This window comes from Alternaria atra (genome assembly GCF_907166805.1).
Source record: "Alternaria atra isolate CS162 genome assembly, contig: 21, whole genome shotgun sequence".
Taxonomy (NCBI): Eukaryota; Fungi; Ascomycota; class Dothideomycetes; order Pleosporales; family Pleosporaceae; genus Alternaria; species Alternaria atra.
This window is the reverse complement of record NW_025091319.1, coordinates 5,358,700-5,382,916: the sequence shown is the minus strand read 5'-3', so window position 1 is coordinate 5,382,916 and position 24,217 is coordinate 5,358,700. Positions and strand designations below refer to the sequence as shown.

At 50.9% G+C, this 24,217-nt stretch overlaps 10 protein-coding genes across 10 annotated transcripts; 5 read left to right on the top strand and 5 right to left on the bottom strand.

Annotated features, from left to right (window-relative positions):
• Positions 1–1,140: 1,140 nt before the first annotated feature.
• Positions 1,141–1,908, top strand: ALTATR162_LOCUS2227 (uncharacterized protein; the record flags this gene model as incomplete). The annotated part of the gene is made up of 2 exons (XM_043309829.1): positions 1,141–1,777; positions 1,829–1,908. The coding sequence occupies 2 exons, from the start codon at positions 1,141–1,143 to the stop codon at positions 1,906–1,908; spliced, it is 717 nt and encodes a 238-aa protein (XP_043165764.1).
• A 211-nt stretch (positions 1,909–2,119) lies between these two features.
• ALTATR162_LOCUS2226 (uncharacterized protein) lies at positions 2,120–4,641 on the bottom strand (the record flags this gene model as incomplete). Its single annotated transcript, XM_043309828.1, has 2 exons — positions 2,120–3,418; positions 3,463–4,641. The coding sequence occupies 2 exons, from the start codon at positions 4,639–4,641 to the stop codon at positions 2,120–2,122; spliced, it is 2,478 nt and encodes an 825-aa protein (XP_043165763.1).
• Positions 4,642–5,462: 821 nt separating this feature from the next.
• ALTATR162_LOCUS2225 (uncharacterized protein) lies at positions 5,463–6,333 on the bottom strand (the record flags this gene model as incomplete). Its single annotated transcript, XM_043309827.1, has 2 exons — positions 5,463–6,118; positions 6,168–6,333. The coding sequence occupies 2 exons, from the start codon at positions 6,331–6,333 to the stop codon at positions 5,463–5,465; spliced, it is 822 nt and encodes a 273-aa protein (XP_043165762.1).
• A 279-nt stretch (positions 6,334–6,612) lies between these two features.
• Positions 6,613–8,276, top strand: ALTATR162_LOCUS2224 (uncharacterized protein; the record flags this gene model as incomplete). The annotated part of the gene is made up of 2 exons (XM_043309826.1): positions 6,613–6,769; positions 6,817–8,276. 2 exons carry the CDS (start codon positions 6,613–6,615, stop codon positions 8,274–8,276), a joined length of 1,617 nt encoding a protein of 538 aa, XP_043165761.1.
• A 2,185-nt stretch (positions 8,277–10,461) lies between these two features.
• Positions 10,462–12,707, bottom strand: ALTATR162_LOCUS2223 (uncharacterized protein; the record flags this gene model as incomplete). Its single annotated transcript, XM_043309825.1, has 2 exons — positions 10,462–12,490; positions 12,541–12,707. 2 exons carry the CDS (start codon positions 12,705–12,707, stop codon positions 10,462–10,464), a joined length of 2,196 nt encoding a protein of 731 aa, XP_043165760.1.
• A 1,314-nt stretch (positions 12,708–14,021) lies between these two features.
• Positions 14,022–15,110, bottom strand: ALTATR162_LOCUS2222 (uncharacterized protein; the record flags this gene model as incomplete). Its single annotated transcript, XM_043309824.1, has 4 exons — positions 14,022–14,137; positions 14,182–14,614; positions 14,666–14,931; positions 15,020–15,110. 4 exons carry the CDS (start codon positions 15,108–15,110, stop codon positions 14,022–14,024), a joined length of 906 nt encoding a protein of 301 aa, XP_043165759.1.
• Positions 15,111–15,890: 780 nt separating this feature from the next.
• On the top strand, positions 15,891–16,465 carry ALTATR162_LOCUS2221 (uncharacterized protein; the record flags this gene model as incomplete). The annotated part of the gene is made up of 3 exons (XM_043309823.1): positions 15,891–16,005; positions 16,130–16,170; positions 16,232–16,465. 3 exons carry the CDS (start codon positions 15,891–15,893, stop codon positions 16,463–16,465), a joined length of 390 nt encoding a protein of 129 aa, XP_043165758.1.
• Positions 16,466–17,153: 688 nt separating this feature from the next.
• ALTATR162_LOCUS2220 (uncharacterized protein) lies at positions 17,154–17,992 on the top strand (the record flags this gene model as incomplete). Its single annotated transcript, XM_043309822.1, has 2 exons — positions 17,154–17,273; positions 17,327–17,992. The coding sequence occupies 2 exons, from the start codon at positions 17,154–17,156 to the stop codon at positions 17,990–17,992; spliced, it is 786 nt and encodes a 261-aa protein (XP_043165757.1).
• A 1,274-nt stretch (positions 17,993–19,266) lies between these two features.
• Positions 19,267–21,106, top strand: ALTATR162_LOCUS2219 (uncharacterized protein; the record flags this gene model as incomplete). Its single annotated transcript, XM_043309821.1, has 4 exons — positions 19,267–19,424; positions 19,473–20,223; positions 20,271–20,771; positions 20,831–21,106. The coding sequence occupies 4 exons, from the start codon at positions 19,267–19,269 to the stop codon at positions 21,104–21,106; spliced, it is 1,686 nt and encodes a 561-aa protein (XP_043165756.1).
• Positions 21,107–21,827: 721 nt separating this feature from the next.
• ALTATR162_LOCUS2218 (uncharacterized protein) lies at positions 21,828–22,826 on the bottom strand (the record flags this gene model as incomplete). The annotated part of the gene is made up of 1 exon (XM_043309820.1): positions 21,828–22,826. One exon carries the CDS (start codon positions 22,824–22,826, stop codon positions 21,828–21,830), a length of 999 nt encoding a protein of 332 aa, XP_043165755.1.
• Between the last annotated feature and the right edge of the window lie 1,391 nt (positions 22,827–24,217).

Below are 24,217 nucleotides of genomic sequence, written 5' to 3'. Positions count from 1 at the left end.
GAATCTGGCAGAGAGACGTAAGGGGTAGTAGAGCAAAAGTAGTGTTGCGCAAAAGTGCGGCGAGGTGCGGCAGCCCGGCTTGGCAACAAGTGACTCCTGAGGAAACAACACTCGTGCTAGCCAATGTGCTTCTCTTAAGCATCAAACAAATCATCATACACGAGTTGAGGTCAACGATGACATGGACGGAACGAATTCTTAATACCTGTTTTCATCTACAGCCAGTATCGCGTTCTCCTTTTCTTTCTAAGTCTCTTACCTATCAGCTCTTGCTCTTACTCTTCCTCAAAAGGGCAATCACAAAAGCAGGGCATCTTCTACAAACCCAGTTTCTGATAGTGGGGGTTTCAGTAGCAGCTACAGCCACTCTTTTCGTCGATTGATGCAAGGAACAAGTTGTCAGTGAGCGCACACCTATTATTTCACGTACCGCACTTTCTCAACACGACTCGCCAGGGATATCGGGCAAAGATTCCGTCTATTGAATATCTTTTAACAGGACCCATGCGTTCAAGGCCTATGAACTTCACCAACCTTAGCCAGTAGTATTGCATCATACTTACCTTGCACATAGACCATCCATATTTGATCGAACGGTAGCGAGCCCGATGTTACAAGTAAACAAGGCTGTAGTCGGAAGCTTCTACGTTCTAAGATATGTTTCCGAGCTCTGGTATGATTTCGAGTAGGCCAGATTCTCGGGAAATGATAACGGCAAATATTAAGACGACCGAGTTAATCTTCCGAGGCAGAAGTACGTGCGGAGACGAGAAACGTCAATGCACGCGACTAGATCAGGTAAGCCTATACTCCTCTCATTGGTGAAATATATTGAGATCTCCGTAACGGTCCTACTTGTGTCAGGTGTTTGTGTTAGCAATGCTGGCCACGAGGTGGTGGACACTAGAGTTGACAGGATGATCTTTCGGAATCTAGGGACGGATCGCGCTTGACGAAGCACATATTATATGAAGGCCCACTCTGAATAACCACCACCGTTTAAAGTCGAGTAACGATGTTGTGGACAGTTGAAGGACTGCAGTTTGGGGAGTACAAAATGTCTGGCACTCCGCACGAAGAGATCGATCACAAAACAGCAATCAACATTTCGAGCGAACGTCCAGCCGCCGAACGCACACTATGAAGGCTGTTTCATTCATCCTCGGCGCTCTCGCCTCCGTTACCTTCGCGCAACAACAGACACTCTGCAAGGATTACGAGTACTTCTCTAGCAACGGTTATGAGCTGAACAACAACATCTGGGGTCGCAGTGCCGCAACCTCAGGACAACAATGCACCTACGTAGACAGCGTGTCAAGCACAGGCGCTAAATGGCATACTCACTGGCAGTGGACTGGTGGCAAGGACAACGTCAAATCCTACGTCTACTCAGGACGTCAGATCACCAAGAAGCCCGTTAGCCAGTACAGCAACCTGGAGACAGAGGCATACTGGGTCTACGACAGCAACAACATCCGCTGCAATGTTGCATATGACCTGTTCACTGCTGCGAACGTCAACCACGACACCAGCAGCGGTGACTACGAACTTATGGTTTGGCTCGCAAGATACGACGTCTACCCTATCGGTACCTCGCAGGGTATGGTGAACGTCGGTGGTCGCACTTGGGAACTCTTCTACGGCCCGAACGGCTCCATGAAGGTCTACAGCTTCGTACCTTCCAGCCCCATCAACAACTTCAAGGCGAACCTCAAGGACTTCTTCACCTACCTCCAGAACAACAAGGGTTATCCCGCTTCGAGCCAGAACCTCATCAGTAAGTTCCTTTGAGACGTATATCGCTGCATGTTTGCTAATGTGTTGATAGCTTACCAATTCGGTACCGAGGCTTTCACTGGTGGACCTGCAACGTTCACTGTGAACCAGTGGTCTGCTAACGCGTGGTAAACTGTCAACGGCAGTAACCAGAGCTCCAGAGCGAGACACAGGCAGTAGCCCCAGGGCATGAGGCCCAAGCGTCTCTTTAAACTACAGTCTTTTCTGTACATACTTCGATACATTTATCCTCAAAACGTATATACGAGTGAACATTCACATCCCTCAAGAAAGAACGTACAAATAATGGAGACGGAGATATGAAGAGCAAAGGCCCGGAAGTCTACAGTGCTATTACCAAACTTAGTACACCAGCCACAGCACACCAACCCAGACTTCCTATCGAAGTCTTTAGCGCATTGCCAGTAAACTGCTGCGGCACGCTACCATTCACATTCGCACTTTGTCCCGCAACAGCAATTGTGCTTTCACTCTTCATCGTCAGCTTCCCATCTCCACCTCTCAGTTGTCCTCCACCGCTGACACTGGAAGGATCCATTGTACTCCCCTGCACACATCCCATCGTGCCATTTCCGCTGAACATGCGGTCGGAAACACCCTTCCACACTTCTGTCACATCAGTAACCATCTTGCCTGTAAACCACATTCTGCAATCCGCAGCTTCGTAGATGAACTCCAAGGGCGTGGCACTAGCATCGTTTTGTCTCAAGTTATCTTTGAGATTGACGCCGCCAGCGATCCGTCCGCCTTGGTACGCAGATCGCTTGAAGAGTTGTGTTGCGAAAGCCGTTTTACCGAGATCCATTGTCATCCAGGCTTTTTGTTCATCGGGAGAGCCGAGGAAATAGACGGCCTGCATGCGGACTTGGATGTCGTCCCAGGAGAAGACCTGAGCGCCTTTGGTGCCGCCTACGCCTTGCATCGGGCCGGTTTGAGGACGTCCGCCAATGGCGATTGTTCGGACTGCGCCTTGGTTCTTGAGTAGTTCGGAGACGATGGCGCAGGTTGAGGAACACATGCCGTCGTGCAGCATGACCATGTTTTGGGCTTGGAAGGGTTGTGGTGTGCTAGTTTCGTTGGTGTTGTCGTTGAAGCCGATTACAGAGAAGCCCGAGTACGTTGTGCTAATACTGTCTGAGAAGTTGTACCGAAGGGTTGTGGTAAAGGAATCATTGTTCGCTTGTTGGGGACCGAAGAGTTGATTCCAGCCGGTTGCAGCCTTGTTGTTAACATCGAGAATGTGCTGGTAGTTGAACCCGGCTGTGAAGCCAAAGATGTCGGCTTGCGTGGCACCGCGGCCAAATGCTTCTACGAAGGCGGTCCGGTTGGATTGCGCATATGTCTTGTTGGCCAGGAAGCTTTCGGTGATTTTACCAGCAGCATTCAGAGCATCATTCGCGCGGAACCGTGTTCCACCAAATGGTTCTGCGGCTGCCTGTGGGTATACTTGTTTGAAAGTATCGTAGCCTAGAATCGCATTGCCTCCACCGTTGCCTCGCAAGTCAAAGATCATCTTTGTTTTGCCCGCTTTCTGAGACATCCTTATGAAGTCTCGCATTGTATTCTGGAAACTTTGAACGTCGGGAGACTCGTAGGAGGGGATACTGAGAACAGCAACGTCCTATGATGGTTAGACAAACGAGACATATGATAGGTGTGACATACCTCATATCCTGAGCCGCTGAGATAGTAGCCTCCGACGGCAAGGTTTGGATTGATAAGCTCAGCCTTCGGGTAACCGATGTGTGAGGGAGTCGGTGTGGCCGTAGGAGTAACGGTCCTTGTGGAGTTGCTGGTAGGCGAGGGAGCAGGAGCAGCAGAGACAGGCTTCGGTCCAGTGCAGAATCTCTGGAAAAAAGCCTTACCACTATCGACACCAGTGAAGTTTCCAAAGACGACAGCGAGGTTCATTTGAGACCAGGTGGTCCCGTTAGCAAATTCCATGGTCGTGTTCGGGCCCTGGTATTGTCCAGTCCTGAAGCTTCCGAGAAAGGTAGTGCCGGATGCCAGGAGAGCTTGGGAAGGGAAAAGTGCATTCCATCGTGTGTCAGCGTCGTGAAAATCAGAGTCAGCCGATACGTTCGCGAGATAGGTCTGAGCGCTAACGCCATTGATCATCTTAACGGGCGACGGCTTGAAGGAAGAGTCGTTATTTGCTTTCACAACATCTCTGTATGTATATATCTCTGGAAGTGCCATACCATCCGACGAAATAGAGACCAACTCCGACCCAGGAGGTCGCTGGAATTGCATCGCCGAAGCAAGAATATCGGGTTGATAAGCAAAGTGGTTATCGTAAGCCTTGGTGAAGAGGTTTAGCATCTTGAGCTGGAAATCGTATTCGGTCTTGAAGCCACCAGCAGCTACTTGTTTTTGCATAGTGTCTAGCTCACCCACAATGTCGATGGGCTCTTCGGTGTAATCTTGCGGTGGGTTCTTGAGGTAGGCGATGTTCGATTGCCATTTGACCATGACCTTGATATCGTCGATCAACTTGACATTTCCCTCCTTGTCGAGAGGTACGGATTGCAGACATTTTACTCCCAACTCTGCCGGAACGACGGGCCGGGCTCCTGAGGGTAATGCTGCTATGGCCATACTGACAACCGCACAGGGTTCCTGTCCAGGAGAGGCTGATGAGGGAGTTGACGAGTTCAGCGCACCCGTCGAACCCGTGGTAGTACTGTTTTCAACTACTGCTACCATCATCAAGTTTACGTCTGCTTCCGTCATGACCTCATTCATGTCGAGGTCTGGGTAGTCGGGGACACCATATATCCATGGGTGAGGGTTCGCAGTCGAGAGACCACAAAGGGCGCCGAATAATACAACGGAGGAACGCATGTTGATACCAAAGACGCGGCCGAGGAGTGAGACGTGGATGTGCAAGCTCCGGGCTTTACAGCAGGATCAGAAGCTCTGCCGTTAAAGGAATTAATTATTAAATAGAGCGATCCAGCGCCAATAGTGTACTCAAATTAAGAACAAGAAGTGAAGACAGGAAGAGAATTGCCTCCACGGCAGAATCGACAAGAGGAGAAAGAAGAGGAAGAAGGTAGAGTATAGCAACCCCGTCTACCTACCCACATATGAAGCATATCGTGCATCCGTTGTGGCGGGGCAATACTAAGGAAGGTTATTCCAGGGTGTAGCAGCGTTGCTGCATTGTCGAAACATCAAGACCCAACCAAGCAAAGTGGGCGGAGAAGTCGAAACATTGTCTGTATCCATAGTCTCTCGAAAGAATCAGTAACGGCATCCCGAAGCGAATTCCTAGAGCCATAGCGAGAATACACTGTCAGCCGAGAATAGGGTAGTAGAAGCACTGTCGACGGAATTTTGGTGTGAAGAACGCATGCTCTGTTACGCATGGTATGCGACATTTGGTTGGAATGCAGAGTGGTCAGATGGGCGGTACGCGAAACTGACACGAAACATTAACGTAGTGGTGTACTAAGCCTTAGTGGGTCTAGCCAGAAGATGCAACGTCTCGAACGGTATCATGCGAACACCCTGAAATAGTCACATGCATCCGGAGAGTGACTTTTTGTGGCGATTCAAGTAGTAATAGAGCGAATGTTGGACGAGGTTCGCTTCCGAGTAATGCGTCTCATGCGTGGCTATGCTGCGAAGGCTGATTAAGCCTCCACTAGATATAGAGGGGTCTAGTCTTGTTCCAGATCTTCTTGATACTGAATTTCCCGATCCCATGCCTCGACCTTCGTGTACGGGCTCCTTAGCCAGCTGTTCAGCTCATGAAGGAATAGCTTGCTGTTCTCTCTGCCTAAGTATTCCGACAACAAATTCTCCGCGTGTCCGTTACTTGCCCTCAGATCTACCATTCTCAGAATCGACACAATGTATGACAGCAAGAATTCGGCGTTGCTACTCGTCGTAGCTGCATTAGAGGATGAACCCGCTGAATCAATGTGCAAGAAGGTGAAGACACGGAGTTCGCGTCGAATCCAAGCACGTGCTTTCGACTGCAATTCAGGCGAGTTTGCGATCATTTGGGGAGAAATGTCGCGATATCCTGAGAAGCGATTACTACCGACATGCAGCGAATACAGTTTCCTTCGATACACGTCTCTACGTCTGCGCAACGCAACATCTTCAATCGGTGGCGAATATGGACGGCGCGGGCCACGTGGTCTGCTCGGCAGTCCGTAAGGTGCGAAAAGAGAGCCAGGTCGATCGGTGCGGCTATGGGACGCATGGGTAGGTCGAGTAGTGCTGGGTGGGTGGCTGCGATGAACAGTATAGCTTTTGTAGTCAGTCGGAGAGCGCCAGTCGTACTGCACCGCGGTAACTTGTGCTTTGCCTACATATATTGTCAGATGAATTTATAGTTTAGGCAGAAGGCATCTTACATAGCGGGCAAGTCGACCGTTCCTGCAACCAGGACACCAGACATACAAAGTCAAATGTGTAGTGGTTGCATGGATAGGCGATGGCCCTCTCTGTTACTGAAGAGAGGCATATCACACAAGTCTCCTCTGAGTCGCCTTGTGTCGAGTCGGCCGTACTTGCTGGCATGCGCTTCCTTTTGGAGTTGTGGGAGTGAAAGAAGGAAGATGTGGTTCGGGTGATGAGCTCATCCCATCTGAGCTTGGGCCAACCAAAAGTGGTCGCGACTTCCAATTCAAACGCAGCCTGATCGCTCGACACTCACCTTCACACTCGCTGCACGTGTCCAAAGACGTGCAATTCATCGCGGACCCCCTAGCGCCCACTGCCGCACATTTTTCGCGCTGGATGCTCCTCTCCGCCACTAGACGCATCACTTCGCCCTCTATCCGACGCTCATTACCAGCCATGCTAGCAACCTCAACCAGGCCTGCTGTCGCAGGCCCAAATGGAAAGGCGACATACCATACTGTAACTGCACTGAAAAGGTGGTCATGCGATGATAAAGAGCTACCTGCCGTATCCGACGTCAAGGCAATTCACATCTACGACTTCGACAATACGTGTATGTACATCGCGACTCTCTGCTACAACTAGAGCTGACTTGTACAGTGTTCGCAAGTCCTCTGCCGAATAAGCAGCTATGGAACAGCGCGACCATAGGCCAGCTGGGATCACCCGACATGTTCCTCAACGGAGGCTGGTGGCACGACTCGAGCATTCTAGCCGCGACGGGCGAAGGCATTGACAAGGAGGAATCGCGCGCATGGCAAGGTTGGTGGAACGAACAGATCGTCGAACTTGTCGAATCCTCCATGGCCCAAAAGGATGCGCTTAGTGTGCTTCTCACTGGAAGAGGAGAATCTGACTTCGCTGACCTCGTCAAGCGCATGGTTCGCAGCAAACGATTAGACTTTGATATGGTCTGTTTGAAGCCTTCGATAGGCCCTGCAGGTCAGAAATTTAGGAACACCATGGAATTCAAGCAAGAGCTGCTGAAAGACATTGTCTACACATACAAGGATGCAGAGAAGTTGAACATATACGAGGACCGCGTGAAGCATACAAAGGGCTTCCGCGACTTCTTCTTCCAGTTCAACGAGGACTTACTGAGGGCACAAAACCAGGCGTCGCGCCGGCCCATTACTACTGAAGTCATTCAGGTCCCAGAGAATGCCACGCAACTCGACCCGGTCGCCGAGATCGCCGAAATACAGAAGCTGATTAACGCGCACAATATACAAGTCAAGTCAGGCACCGCTCCGCCTGGTACACCGCCGTACCAGATCAAGAAGACTGTCTTCTACACCGGCTACATGATTCCTTCTGACGTAACCGACAAGTTGACATCACTCGTCTCCTTACCCCAGGGTGCTCCGAGGGATGACATCCGATACCTCGCGAACAGCATACTCATCACACCGAAACCATGCCCGAAGAGCATACTCGATAAGGTTGGCGGTATAGGAGCGAGGGTCAGGTGGAAGGTGACGGCCATCTCCTGCTTTGAGAACAAACTCTGGGCGGCGAGAGTAGAAACTGTGCCCAAAGGAACCAAGTTCTATTCAGAGAACCCTGTGCCTACGGTAGTCCTGGCTATTCGTAAGAACGGTCGGCCAGCAGATGCCGCACGCATTGTGAACTGGCATCCCGTATCCCAGGATCAGGCATTCGAGTTCGACAGCGTTGTAGGCGAGAAGCAGATGCTGCGCATCGAGGAAGAGACTGCAAACGAGAGCGAGTATGAGAGTTACTTCCCCAACAAATCTCATCGCAGGGAGGACCAGAACGGCCGTCACGACAACTACCGGCAAAACCACGGCCGAGGAGGCAGAGACAGAGATGACCGACCAGGTGGCTACCGTGGTGGCAACCGAGATCGTGGCCGTGGTAACAACAGAAATCCTTCGTACGGTCAAAGAGGAGGTGCTCGTGGTGGTCATCGGGGAGATCGGGGCGGCGGCGGTCGGGGACGTGGTCGTGGTGGCGGTGGACAGTATAGGAGTTTAGATGATGTTGACCACGGCTATGGAAACCGAAGCCATGACAACAATCCAGATGCTTTCTACTAGGCTCAGCCTGTGCAGATATCCGACCCGAGGAGTTTGGCTATAGTAGTATGTACTGTTTAATAAGATACCCGGAATTGTTTAGCATACACCTGGATTGCTTCACTCTAGCAGTCCACGTTCGCACTACCAATGGACACGACGATTCCGATACAACTTCATTTTCCGCCTTTTCAACTGTGTCAGCGCACGAGCTTCCGAAACGGCCGAGGACGAGGCTGGCAATCGGCGATGACATTTTATTAACAGAACCATCGGGCCGCTCAACCCATCACCGATACGACACGCTACACCTTCTTCAACTGTATTCAAGGTCATATCAAGCCTAGTCTGCTCGTTTTCACCTCTCGTGAGGATTATATGGAGATATGGGTGGGACACAGAGCCCGAAAGAGGTGAATCGGCGATCGCATGCTGAGCTCCTAGGGTAAAACTTGATTGGGTTCACCACAAGATTGCTTGGGCGCACGGGCTTAGTAAGGCGGGGTGATTGCAGAATTTGGAGGTGTATAAGTATGTGAAGATATGGGAGCATTCAGGGTCCTTGCCGGACCCGAAACGTCGCTGGTCTACTACTGGTGTGACGTCCATCGTGGACTTCCTGTTTGGGCAAAATCGGTAGCTTATTAGAGTTATCAGGACTACGGAGTTCAAAGCCGTAAGTGATCTTCGTTCACTTCCCTTGGCGGGTTGTGTCATTCGGCTGTTGTTTTACTCACCAACGCGCCACTGACGATCCGGCCTTCACAGCTTTGCCAGTCGAGTCGGGTACTTGGTTCACCCATCACATTCTATCGAGCGTGTCAAGTTCGTCAGATTGAAGAGTGAACCGACTCACGTGGACGTTTGCGAGCCCTGCCGGACATACATTAAAGTCGACCAAGACCTTTCGTCCGCTTGCATAGTGTCGGAGACACTGCTTCACACTACAAAATGCCAGTCCAGAGCCGCAATATCACAATCCAAACCTACCATCCTCCACAGAGTAGAGCGAATTGATACCTTGCACATTCTCCACTAGCACCGGAAAAAGATGTGTACAAAAGTCATCCTTAAGCACAGCACATGTCAACACGAGTTCTGGGTCCGGCGCAACTGCACACGCCATCCGGAGTGCGTTTTCCTTACTCAAGTTAATCGAGAGAGAGGAGGAGAATGCTGGGAATGCGATCCAGGACAAGGGCCGCCTGAAGCACTTTTTCCGCGCGAAGTGAGCTGGCGAAGGGTTAAAAGTAAGGTTAGGGAAGGAGGACCTGTTAGTGCTTGAGGTTCGGCAGTGATGTTATGTCCAGCGTGTAACTATCGAGTTCTCATTCAATATGTGTGCGTCAAAGATTGAGCGAAGTATGTATGTGCCTCATCGTTCTATTACAAGTTTATCTGATCACACATATACATTCACCAGAGTAGGGAGGGAGTATATATCTTCGATCACCTTCTCTACATCCTCATACAATTTTCTACACACCCAGTACCACCCAATCTAAATCATTACATATATTTACATCTACACTACCTACTCCACCACCGAGATTTCTCAACCTTGTTGAACGACCTACAAATCAATACCAACAAGATGTGCAAGCGCTTTATTATCACTTACACCTGCGGTCACAAGGGTGTAACGGTCCATCCACATGCCGGTTTCGAAGCCAACACCGACGGAGCAACCTGCAATAAAATAGAATATTACTACATACAAAAAGATGAGGAGTGTGGTATGCAGCGTTGTGACTTGCAACGGCTAAGTGCGGAAGGTATAGCGTAGAGGATCGAAAGCGAGAAGGAGAAACCCAAGACGCAGAAGAGCTGACTGAGTTATATCAATGTTAAGACGAGAAGAATGGAGCATGATCAGGAGCGCAATGTAAGACAACATAAGAGCACACATAGGCAAGCGAAGTTGAACCAGAGACGACTTGTTTTCCCATTCCACCCATATATTCATTCTATTCATTTCGTTGCCTTTCGTTTATTTCTATGGTAATCATACAAGCCAAAACAGAACGCCATACCAATGCCGCGCCGTGAAATGCCAGACCGCTAAAAGGAGCAACAAAGACGCGATACGATGAGAGAGCATTACGCAGATGCAAGAGCAAGAAAGCAAAAGCAAAAGCAGACCTGCGACGCGATACAATGGTACAACGGTACAACATGCAAAAGACAGAGAGAGAGAGAATTCGAACTAATCGCTATCATCCCTTGCCCGCCCGACCTGACTGCCTTCAAAGTTCCTCATCTTGGTTGCGGTGGTGTGTTTGATCATGCTGCGACTGGGATTCTTGCGTGCCGCACTAACCATACTGGGTGTGGGAGGGTGCCTGGAGGCATGCACAGCACCAGTTCCATATCGCACTTCGTCGAAAAGGTTATCGTACTGGCCTTGGGTCAAGCTATCCTTCCTTGATGTCTTGGAAGGCTTGACGGGTCGGACAGTTGATACCTCACTGGGCTCAGAGGTAATAGAAGGCTTAGACTTGGAAGAGCGAGAGGAACGGTGAGGGCGTGACGAGTCCTCGTCGTCAGCGGAGTCGGCAGATGTCTTCCGCGAACGGTGAGAGCGGTGAGAGCGTGATGATTTGCTGATGGACGACTCGTTGTCATCATCTTGCTTCTTACTGCGGTGGCTAACGGACGACTCTTTGTCATCACTGTGCTTCTTGCTGCGGTGACTCACAGAAGTCTCAGCGTCGTCGTCCTTCTTAGTCTTGTGGCTGCGGTGGGAACGGTGCCTGCGTCGTGGAGCATCGCCAATCTGGGAGATACTGTCGCTGGGAACGACGGTGTCAAGATCGTCCTCGCTTAGCTCTTCGATGTCAAGGTCGTCGATGAAGTCGTCGTCATCATCGTGCTTGGACTTGTCACGGCCTAGGATACTGCTGACGATCGAAGCAGCCTTGGATGCAACCTTGGTGGGGGCTTTAGACGGAGCCTTGGATGCAGGAGCTGGTGGAGAAGGCGATGAGCTACGCTCTTTTCGACTGCTACTACCATGCTCTTTGTGCTCCTTGTGTGAGGTATGCTTCGAGGATGAAGAGTGAGACGACCTGGCCTTAGACCTACCCGAGCTACTCTTTTCATCGTCACGATCTGCCACGAACGACGAGATGAAAGAGCTAGGAGCTGCACTATGTGCTACACTCTGTGCTTTCGAGACGACACTTTGAGGCTTGGACGATGGTCGCGGCGGCTTTGCAGTCATTGCGATACTTTCCGGCTTCGCTGTGGAGACAGTGCTTCTCGCCCTTTCGATCATCAACAACTCAGGGCTGGTATTGGAGCGGTGAGCTGGCGTGAGCCTTGAAGGAGCCCGTGACGGGGCAACAGAGTATGCAGGGGCATATTCGATCGCGAGAGGCTCCGCGATCTGCGTGCGAGGAGCTTCAAACTGAGACGGTGAGTAGTAGCTAGCGGGCGCAGCCTCGATCTGTCGCGGCACGGAAGTCCTGGGAATCTGGGAGGCGCGCGAATAGGAAGATCGCGCGTCGTCTTCAATGCGGTGTACTACTGGCTGAGCAGGAATTGGCGGTGCGGTGGTCTCGACAGGTGGTTGCGCGGGTTGTGGGTCCTGCTGGGGTGTCGGGGGTTGGGATGGGGCCTGAGCGAAGAAGCCAGCCGCAGTGTTGACCGCGTTTTTGGCGTCCATGAAGGCGCTGAAATCCGCCTCTTTCTTCGCACTATCTCTCTCGCTCCGCATGAATGCATATGTGACGGCTGCACCTGCAGCAGCTCCAAGTAATGTTCCGAGGATGTGCGTGGCAGCCCCACTACCGGAATCGGATTTTGTCGTCGCTTCGGGAACAGGAGCGACAGTGGGTGCAGAGGCGCTTCTGGCTATAGTTGGTGCCTTCGGAATAGCTGCTTCGGCCGGTGGTGCGACTGGTGTTGCGCCCGCTCTCGAAGCACATGTGTGAGCGCTGAAAATACTCGGGCTTTCCCGGAAGCTCTGCGAAACTGTCCTCTGCCAGGTGATGACTCTGCTGTGTTCGATGATGGTGCCGTCGTTCCTCATGTCTGGTCCATTCCGGTATACGACCTCGATGCTGTTTCCGTCAAAGTCTAGTACGGCGGCATTGAAGTGACCGTCTTCCGCGCAACGAGAACCCGGTGATCCATTAGGACGACCGCCGGCAGTCAATGCAGCGGTATAGAAGTTCCGGACTGCGGTCGTGCTAGCTGCGGTGAATGCGATGTGTGCAGCGCCGGCTCTTACACTACTCAGCTGTCAGTTGCGGTGTGCCTGGTGATCATTTGTGGTACTGACCCAGGCGTTTCTTGGCAGAGATAGAAGTCGGCATCATGAATTCCGAGGCCAATCTGGTTGCCAAACTGGCCGATATAGCGGTAGCCCAGTGGTTGAAGCGCAGAGAGAAAGAATGATGTTGAGGTTGGAAGATGCGATACCGTGAGGCCAATGTGGGAGACGGGCATTGCTAAACAGCGGTGAACAGAAACTAGAACGACAGGACGCGGATAGAACAATCGCCAAGAGGAGAATTAAGAAGAAAACAGGGTGTAGATATGCACACGATGAGGTGTGATCGTGTCAGAGCTGCTGGAGATGTATGGTGTGAGTAGGGAGGGCAAGTATCGGTACGACCTCGAGGTTTATATCATGACCCCGTCCAGGTGCAGCGTCTCGATGCATCGTGAACCGAGTGGCAGGGCGTTCCATACCGTTGCGGGACACACCCTACTAGCATGCCCCACTGCTGCAGTTAGCTATCAAGGAGGTCGCTGTTAAGATGTTGTGATGCTGCCACATGTCCTGCGTCTGCAGCTAACAAATTTGTTAAAGTAAGCGAGGTGTCGGTGTATGACATTGGTCCTCAACGTCGGCCCGGAGCCGCGAGAGGTTTAAGTCGCCGCACGCCTCACATTGCGCACTGCGCTATAGTACATATGGACTCGTAGCATTCTGGCCGCTTGTCGCGTGCAACTGAGTATTTGCGGTCTGGATGCGCCACTTGTCGTCGTAACGCGCCATTGGACATGGTGTGACGTCGATAATGGGGCACCGTTCGCACAAGAACCAAGATGATGCTGTAATGAGGCTACGATTGCAGGCATCGTGGTAGATTCTTGGAGTCGCACCAAAAAGTCGGTAGGACTTGCCATGCTGTTGCTTTTATCGATGTTTACGCGAGATCATCATGGGAGATCGGCGATGCGGCTCCATGTATAGATGCTACCCGTTGCCCTCCCGCCACACGCGCAGAATGCGATGAGTCCTCTCAGGCAAACCTCTAACCTCATAAGGCATAGAATGAGCGAATAACCGGGTATATGCTTGGAAGAGGGGTTCAAGGGATTGTACTGCGAAGATGACGTGAAGTATACTTTTTCATTCGCCAGACATGTCATTCCCAACACTGATGATCCTCTTGCTCAGAACTCCTAGAGTTGATGAAGAGCCGCGATATCCTACAAGCTAGCTACTGACAGACACGTTTCGAAATCGAACGACAGGCCATGATTAGACCAGTAATATGACACCGTACACAGGGCGCATACAGACTAGCGTACTGTGCCGATGGAACAAGGTGAAAGAAAAACAGGAGGTGCGGGGTAGGTTGAGCTGCCCCGCGATCTTCAAAAGAAGATTGATTGTTGTGCGTTGAGCCAGAGTAGTTGTTTTGTTGTAAAAAAACCTCAAGCAGACGCCCAAAATCAGATGCAGTAGCGCTCAGGCTGTCGATGTTGCGATCTAAGCCATGAACGTGTCCTGCAGCCTATAGGTCCTGGTTATCTTTCATCAATGTGCGGTCCGTGATCCGACTCGTCCGCATGAGTCAGTTGTTGCTTGTGGGCTAGCTGGCGTGTCCAGTATAGATAGGTCCAACCCTTGGTCGTCTGCTGAACTAAAAGATGTTCCAAACGTCTTCCGCAGCATGGCAGAACTTACTGCATGCAACGCTGGCACTGAGGTTAAACTGGCTAATGGCGATGCTGTCGTCCTTGATGTGATCGGCAAAGTCGTCGTTGCCCTTGGCCATGGCACCTACGAAGACTGCAATACTCTCGCCCTTGTTGAGGTCGCCAATGTAATCGCTGACACGTACGACTTCAGAATCGAAGCTGAGCGTGACCTTGCGGCAGTTCGGGGGGAGGTGATCGGTAATGGGGTTCTTGATGACTTCGATGAGTTTTTCCTGGGATGACGTCGAACGGATTTGATGTCTGTGCAGGAGTTGGACCATGAGTCCAGCAAACCGCTTGAATGTACGAGGAATGCGCACTGTAGGGCTGACCCTTATGAGCACATTCTTGGACGTGTGGATGTAGATTTGGAGCTTGCCCGCCTTGTTGATTGGCGAGTCAAGTAATGTGAGCAGACACTGTGACGCCACGTTAGCTGACGAACGCCCTTAGCCTCCTCTTGTACGCACTTGATGTGTGATGTCAGGCCGTGCCTCGCTAATGTCGCGCCCCATCTTGCGCATTACACCGATGTGATCGTCGCTGTTGAGCAGGTTGTACTTGTCCTCGCGCGCGCCGGGGCCCCGACCGGTGCCATGCGACGCCTTATAAGTCTCGAGGGTCGCATTGCAGAGGACAACGATCAGGCGCTGTGTATCCTTGTCGTTGGTCGGGATGGGAGCATGTTGCTCGGCGACTAACTTGGGTAGCTCCGGGGGTGGCATCGACTGTGTCCCTGCGCGCGGTACAGTAGTGTCAGCGTTGTCGACGATTGATAGTAAAGAAACTCGATGGCGCTACCAAGGAATCGGCGGTCGACATACTTGCGCGCTTCTTTCCCCGCTCGGCTGAGTCTCGCGAGGTAGGTCTTTCTGTTGGCGAGTTGGACTCCTCGGATTTAGGAAGGGGAGCCATCTTGACGTGTGGTGATAGACAAGTTACTGGAATAACCTTGTATAAGCCTGTGTGACCTCTGGCGCGAAAAGATAGGTTGAAGGCGGGGGAAAAGTGAACAAGTGGATGAGTCGTGCGTCCGGGTACCTGAGGGTCAGCAACCGTGAATGCACTTACACACCAGTTTTGATGAAGTGTTTCCTGCTCGACGAAAAAAAGATGGTGGATATGCGGTAAGCTTGAAGAATGGCTGGGAACTACGCGTCCTATTTGTGCGAACTGTCGGTGAAAACAGCGTTTTTCTTGGGTCCAATCACAGCCGAGCGAGCGGCGTGCTTACGTGAGAAAACCAACAATCGAATGAGTTAGTTCTCACCACCAAACTCTCCGTTGCATAACACCGTGCAGAGCACAACGATAAGATTCGAGAGCGCTGTGTTGGGACTAGACAGCAATCTGTCGGGTTAGTCATTGGCTACATGCGACGTGGTTGTCCATTGTAGCGACCCTGTTTGACTCGTTGTCAGGTTGTTCGTTGGTTCGGGGAAATCCGGTCTAATACGAGGTCCGAAAGCGCAAGAGTATCCGAGGATGCGCAGTCAACTCGGCATCAATTACTACTTACACCAAGAAGCCCTGTAGGCTCACCGACAATGCTCCTTGCAAGTAATGTAAGCTCCTAGTTGGACGTCGGAACATTCTGCAACGAAAGCGTCTCACCATGGTCTCTTGGCCCGCCTTGCATTTGAAACAATCAGCATATCAGACGGTCGCCTCACATCGAACGTGCTACTATACGCCATGCGTATGGCCTTCTCTGTAAACATCATGCGATCTGCCAAGGATACTAAGAGGTCAGGTCATGCGCGAAACGAGTCTGGTTTGGCCGTCGCGCTGCCGCTTGAGCGGCTCTGCGGTGGGGATACATGAACGCTAACTGTCGCATTTTGCGCATTCCCGTCGCTGTCACCCAATATCACGTTTCCTTTCCTTACTTCGATTCTCCAAGTCGCAGGCGATATCTTCATACATTCTTTTAGTGGCAGCCGGCTGTCCTGATTCTGATCGTCATCGCAAGCTCGTAAACGCTCCGACAAAACAAATACCATCCCATAAATCTCGTCCAATCTGACCGTACGCAGCCAAAAAAACACAACATGGCTTTCGAATGGCTTGCACCAATTCTCACGCCCGCCGCCTTACGCTCTGTGCAAGCCGATGGCCGGCCAGTCATCACACTTTTCCTCGTCATCTTCGGCCTCTCAGTCTTTGGTGTCCTGATATGGTACGTCCACTTCGTCACATCTAAGATGTATCCGAAGAAGAAGGACCCGAATGCAAAGAAGGGCCCGTTGCTCGGCTTCATCAAGCGATAGTTGGAAGAGGAGGGGGGAGGGGGAGATGCTGGGCCAAACACGAGACCGTTAGGATCATGTCAGCAGACGACTCTACGACTATCGGGATAATAATTGGAACGCCCATACTATATCGACAAGCGCAGTCTCGATTGAATCCATATCATCACATCCTTGACCGACGTCGGCCTGCTTTTGATTAACCACTGGGCGCTGATTCTTGTTGGAGCATTGGGAAGTGGATCGAGCCTGTTGATACTCGTCACAAAGGGTGGAGACACGCCACCGATAGGCACACAGGTTTGCCGTCTACGAGCGAACGATTTGCTATACTTTCAAATTCAATACATAATTCTTACCCATCACATCAATTATTCTCACCATACACAGGAATATTGACATGCTTTTTAATCAACTTATTGACAGCTGATCGACAGCTTGTTCTGCGTCGTTCGTTACAAAGTATCTTCCGAAGCTTCTCGGTACTCATGAGGTTCATCGGTGATTACGAGCCAATGACGTATGATATATCCAGTCCACATCAGAACGCAGTAATTACACGTATATCCGAACACATCGATTATCTCCGATCACTGTTCACCATGTCGCTAGATATGTGGGCGCCTTCGAATGCTATAAGACACGGTTGCAAGCAAACAATTTGACACCTCCATACAGAACACCAACACACATTTAGGCCGTTGACATCATGTCTGCTCAGTCGAACCCAACAACATTCCCTCTACAAGGCAAAGTCGCTATAATCACAGGCGCTTCACGAGGTATTGGGGCTGGCTTGGCGTTAGAGCTGGCGCGAAGGGGAGCAAAGGTCAGTCGATTGACTTCGAACCAAGTCAGCCAAGCCACTTATACGTGGAACAGGTCACTCTCGTCTACACATCTCCGAAGAGCGGGAAGCTAGCGGAAGAGGTCGCATCGAAAATTAAATCACTTGGCAACGGTAGCGATTCAAAAATCGTTCAAGCCGACCTCCAACAACTCGACGCACCTGAAAAGATCGTGTCAGCGACTAGAGAAGCGTTTGGTGACAAGATCGACATCCTGGTCAATAACGCTGGCGTTCTGATGAACAAGTCTATTACAGAGACAACAGCAGAGGACTATGCCAGCATATTCGATGTCAATGTCCGCGCACCTCTCCTTCTTACAGGTGCGGTAGTGCCTCATCTACGTGCACCAGGCCGCATCATAAACATGTCGTCCATAGGCGCCCGACTAGGTATTGCCAAGTTGACCCTCTACACCGCATCCAAAGCAGCGATAGAAGGTGTAACCCGAAGCCTAGCACAAGAGCTAGGTGATGCAGGACATACAGTCAACGCTGTAGCGCCGGGTCCTACAGAGTCGGAAATGCTGGACGATGTGCCAAAAGAGGTTGTGGAGGCCCAATTGAAGCAGACTGCAGTAGAGAGAAGAGCTGGCACTGCGGACGATATCGCAAGAATTGTGGCCTGGCTCTGTAGCGACGACGCGAAGTGGGTTTCGGGCCAGACGATCTCCGCGAGTGGTGGTTTCCTGATGTTGTAAGCGCATTTTTTTCAACGTTTGGCAATAAAGCTTCTTGTTTGGCATGGAAGCTTGAAGTGGATCTCGGCCATGGTGTTTGGGTTCTAAGACTGGAGATGTTTGGACGGGAATAGATCGGATTTAGTTGGTACGCGGGTAGGCGACCGTTCAAAGAAACATGCAGAACATGGCCGAGCGAGTACGATATCTGAATGAAAGTCGATGACGCCACAGCCGTTGGATCGCCAACATGTGAATATGCCTGCTCAGGAGATGTTGCATTCGAACGATGAAAAGGAACTGCAATTAAGACTTCTTCGGTAGGCGTGATTAGTCGCAAAATTCAGCCAAGGCGTGCGAACAGCAGTACACCCATCTCTTACAGCTGTCACTTTCAGCCATGCCGCAAGATTATCGTGCACCACTGAAGCTTGTGTCCAGATCCACATGGGAATGCGGTCGAAAGCCGTCGGAGCACAACGTGGGAGTCGTAAGGTTGACTAGCATCGGCAGTTGAGCCTCAAAGCACCGGCCAGGGGCGAGGTTGGAGGCGCCTCACTCTAACGCACTAGGTTTTAGCCTACCACGTCCCAAACACCCCTCAAACGCCTCGCTCTGCCATTTTATACGGCGAAGACTAAAATGCATAGCTATTCACGTTTCAGAGTTGGATCTTGGCATGCGTCTAGCCCTGGTCAGGCCATCTCACGTCCCTAATTGGCTATCATCCCGTTGCGATACGCGCTCGTAGACGGCGGATCTTACGGTGTCGCAGCTTCGCACTGCAAAGCCATGGAAGATGGTTCGACTTCTGCTACCGTTTCGCTCTTTGGGCCCTGTATTGCCCATTCTCCCGACCATCTGACGAACTGATACCCTTTACCCACTTCGCTAATGGCAGAGCTGACCTAACTTGCCCTACCCCCGTCGTCGTTGCCGCTTTTTCCTGTGTTCGCCGCTGCGCAACGTTGGCTTATAGGCTTTTGTTTCCCCTACTCACCCCAAGACTCGACCGATTTCATGCCGGTGCTTCTTTAGCCGGGTGACTGAACGCCTCTTCTTGTACCATTTCTCTTCTTTTGTGCGGGCACTTTTAGTAAGTCGCTTCATTCTTTTCCATGGCTTCTCGTGCTGCCGTGTCGCTGGCCCTGGTGGCTTTGATCTAACCTTTGCACAGATAACTTAGACACTCTTTGAACTTGTTGCTCCACTTCGGCCACATTCAGCAGGTCTGAAGATCATCGCCATCCACACCACACATTCAATCGTTGCTACATTCGCTCTACTTAGCAACTATGTCGTACACCACCAGCCTCACCGGTCGCGAGCGGTCACGATGGCCACCACTGACGCGCATGCTCATGTCCGGAGAGATGTCGGATGAGAGGGCGCGAGAGTTGACCCGGAAAGAGAAATTTGATGTGTGGATGGTCAACGAGGGTTACCGAAGATTGTAAGTCGCAGTACTGGGTCAAAGAAGCAAATAGACTAACGTATCCAGCTTTGTCTTTACCTTTGCGATATTACACGTCATGGTCTTCGTCTTTGGTATGATGAACTATGGGCTGAAAGATAACTCCATCGGTTCAAGGAATAGGTTCGGCCTGACCTTCCCCATCGCTCGTTCAGCCGCTCTAGTGCTTCATGTCGACGTCGCTTTCATCCTCTTTCCAGTATGCAGAAACCTAATCTCCATGGCTCGCCGTACGCCGTTGAACGACGTAATTCCTTTCGATAAGAACATTACTTTCCACAAGCTGGTAGCCTGGTCCATCGTTTTCTTCTCCTGGGTTCATACCATCGCCCATTGGAACAATCTTGCCAAGTTCTCTGCATCGAACAACCTAGGATTTATGGGATTCATACTAGCCAACCTTGCGACTGGACCCGGATGGAGTGGTTATGTCATGTTGATTGCGCTCAATGCGATTGCGATTACAGCTGCAGAGAAGGCTCGTCGCGCAAACTTCGAACGCTTCTGGTACATGCACCACCTATTCATAGTGTTTTTCGTTTTCTGGTCGATCCACGGAGCCTTCTGTATGATTCAGCCCGACTTTGCGCCTTTCTGCGATGGTATCGGTGTCTTCTGGGAGTACTGGATGTACGGAGGGTTTGCCTACCTGGCCGAACGTATCGCCCGTGAAGTACGAGGACGGCACAAGACGTACATCTCCAAGGTCATCCAGCATCCCAGCAACGTTTGCGAGGTTCAGATCAAGAAGGAGCATACCAAGACCCGTGCTGGACAGGTATGTCAACTACCCCTTGGAATATGACCATATGCTAACAACAACAGTACATTTTCTTGTGCTGCCCTGAAATATCCATCTGGCAATACCATCCCTTCACACTTACCAGCGCACCTGAAGAAGACTACATTTCTGTGCACATTCGTATGGTCGGTAACTTCACTAAAGCCTTCGGCCAGGCCCTTGGTTGCAGCACAGAGAGGAAGCCGGCCGGCGAGAAGGGTGAGAAGGGTGGATCGAGCGAAGAGATCGCCTTGCGCCAGATTCTCCCCCGAGTCTACATCGATGGGCCTTTCGGTTCCGCCTCTGAGGATGTGTTCAAGTTCGAAGTCGCCGTTCTCTGCGGTGCTGGTATCGGTGTGACACCTTTCGCCTCAATTCTCAAGAGTATCTGGTACCGCATGAACTATCCTCAAGGGTCTCGCACAAGGCTAAGGAAGGTATATTTCTTCTGGATCTGCAGAGATTTTGGGTCGTTCGAATGGTTCAGGTCGCTGCTGCTGGCTATTGAGGCACAAGATATCGATGACCACATTGAGATCCACACCGTAAGTCTTATATTCATCAGTGGCTCTTCAAAACAATGGTTTCCTAACTATTTCCGCAGTACCTTACAGCAAAGATCAAGGCAGATGACGCGACAAACATCATGATCAATGACGCAAACGCCGAACAAGACGCCATCACCGGTCTGCGCGCACCTACAAACTTCGGTCGCCCCAACTGGGACATGATCTTCAAGTCCATCCGCAAGATCCACTCACCTGCCGAAGCTGGTGTCTTCTTCTGTGGACCCAAGGGTCTTGGTTCTACACTCCACGTCAAGTGCAACATGTACTCTGAGCCTGGCTTCAGTTTCGTGTGGGGCAAGGAGAACTTCTAGGTGCAATCACGAGTTCTGAAGAGAGAGTTGTAGGGAGAAAGACGAAGGGACTGGGGTTATACCGTTTGCTATATTGAGAGCGAATTGTCACTTATTACTATGGTTGTATATAATTCGCTCGTCTCTTTCCATTTTTCGTCTTTTTGTTCATTAATCTCGAAGCTGCAAGCGGCTAAAGACACATGTTCAACGTCTGCGATATCCCATAGAATTTCTAATAATGATGAAGATTGAATGAATGTCATACGTAAGCATCTACATATGGCTGCACCTGTTCGTACTTGCCAACCCAAAGATTAGGCTGATTATATCCTGGTTCCCTCAGATTTCAGGCATCATCCAATCCTACATATCCATAATCACGCCACTCTCATTCATGCGTCCAAGCCACCCAAACGTTCCGAAACCCTGCGTACCGCAACGCGAGATGAACTCCACAATCGCCCCGGGTAACGGCAATGATCGGACTCCGCGGGATCTACGCTTCATACCGAGCGATGGGGTTGGGAAGGCCCTTGCCAGTTTGTAGCAGTCACGGGTGCAGAGCGGACGGTGTGACGCAACCTCGGGAGGGGAGACAGTTGTCAAGCTTTGGGTGTTTCGGGAGCCAAGGGCTTGGTGTCTGAGCATGTGAAAGGCTTCAGATACTATAATTTCTGGATAGCAAAACAATTTTTGCATGCTTTCTGATGGGTTGGTTACAGTGATACGTTGGATATAATCATCTCTTCCATCCCTTCTCTGACCAACTGTTGATCTCGACCAGTCCCTCGAGCTCCTTGACTCCTGACTTGATGCCCTCGCCTACACTTGTGTCGTGAGCTCCAACAACCCATACGTTGTCTTTCCGTGCAAACTCCCTTGTACGCAACATCGTATCCACTGCTTGTTCAGGGTCGGCGTGCATGCCCGGCTTCGCATAAGGTGATCTGGCAGTGCGTCTCGGCTCCTTGAGCAGATCCGGATGATGATAGCAGTCGCCGGCCAGTAGTACAAAGGTGTTTTCATTCTCAGTGGAGCCTGATGTCGTTCGCACTAGCATCATTTGATGGCCTGGCGAATGCCCTGGAGCGTCAACAATATACGCTGACCCGTCACCGAAAACATCGTAAGCTCGATCAAAGGCGCCGAGACCGATCCACTCGGGCTTTTTGAGATCCACGGCAGCGTATTTTCCTTTCACCATACCCTCCATAACCTGACCTGCTCTCTTATCTCCTGCCTCTCTCAACACATCATCTGGTACATAGCTCTCTACAATCTTTCGACTACCATCCACTGGCAAAGTCTCACTCAGCGTTGGAGCTTTCGGATCAACCGGATACCCAGGTCTTGCGTAAGTACAGCAAGTTGGTCCAATCCACATCTCTGCCTTTTCAAACCCAGCCTTTGCCCCATCGCCGACATGGTCAAAGTGCATGTGGGAGAAGATGACAGCCTTGACCTTCTCAGGCTGTTGCTCTGGCGATCCATGTTCTTGTAGTATCTCCGCTGGTGACTTCGGCTCGCATTTGAAGTTTGGTAGGGAGCCTTCCACGATAAGAGGTGGGAGGTTCTCAAGGTCTTTTCGCATGCCTAGGTCGAAAAGGTATTTATTCCCGGTTGCTGTGTGCTCGACGAGAAACACGTAGTCTGGGGCGTAGAACGACTTCCTTTTTCCGCTCTCATCGTTGAAGTCCTTTGGGTCTTGCGGCTTATCTGGACCAGGAAGCAAGACCATGTCCGTAGGAATGTGAATACCTCCGGCTTGAATTAGATGAACTTTGCATGTTGCCGTGGAAGGGGGTATGGAATGCCATGGTAGTTGGATTGACGACTTTGACATGGTTTGGTAAAGACAAATTGCTGGTGGGATGAGAACCAGATGTTCGGAATTGCTATGTTGGAAGAGTCTCGAGATGATGACTTAGTAAGACATGCCATTGTATCGATGACGTCAACTGCATCCATACTAAAATTTGGACTGCACATTGCATATAGATTCACCCACACGTATACTCAAGTTTGAGGGTAGTATGATGTAGTATTGGGTCTAGACATATACACAAAAACTTCCCCTACTCGATTACTGCTTCTCAAAGCGATGTCAATACCCACACGCGCATACACCTTACGCAGTCGCAATGCAGCAAGGCTCACCTAGCCGCTGACCTACCTCGATATCATTCCTCTTATGTTCCTCATCATCCTCATATGTATAGAACTGCTATGTATTCTTTGCAGAACAATGGCATAGCAAACGTCAGAATCTTGGAAGGTGCCTTTCACTAAACACGGACTAGCGTGACACACTAACGGCGTGAACCATCAGGCGCGTGTACCATTTCTTGCCAGTCTGTTCCTCCGCTACCTTTCCTCTCACCTCCTACCAAAAAGCAGCCGATTACCGACAGCAGGTCGTTTCTGGTCGAGGCCTGCCCCAATGTTGTAACATTGGCTCTTGAATACAGCCCCGACCATGACGACCTGATGCATGCGGCAGCGGATCTAAAAAAACTAAAGCATGCCAAAATCTGCCGCCACAACTGACGCAACCAAGATATACGACACCTCCATCGTTTCTTCGCGGAGATTCAGAGCCTGGCTTTAGGAGGTGCACTTCGTCATGAACTGCTCAATGTAAGCACGAGCGGCGCAGGCCTACTAATCGTCCTTCGATGTTGACTCTGACGCTGACGTTTGCTGACAGTCTTGGTCTGTAGTGGCGCTGGGACTGTGGGAAGGAAGGAGGCTTCAGGTGGGTTAGAGTAGTTTACGCACATCAGTATACGTGGTTATGTCATGATATAGTAACCGATTGGAATACACTTCTCGGATATTTCTCAGCTAGCACAAAACACCCTTGTAGTTACAAGGCACTCTTTTCTTAGTAGCCAAATGCCATTCAACCAAGGTCGTTGCCAGCCTTTACACCCACCTCACTCAATCCTCGCAGCGACTACTCCACACGTCCTCTCATCCACTTCCACCTCAACCCTCTTTTTCTCTCTACACTCATTACACTCGCCCTCACCCTCTTCATACACAACCACCATTTCCTCCAAGGGCCCATAGCATCGAGCACCTCTACGATAAGAATCCTGGCACACTCCACACTTGGTATCCTTGTGT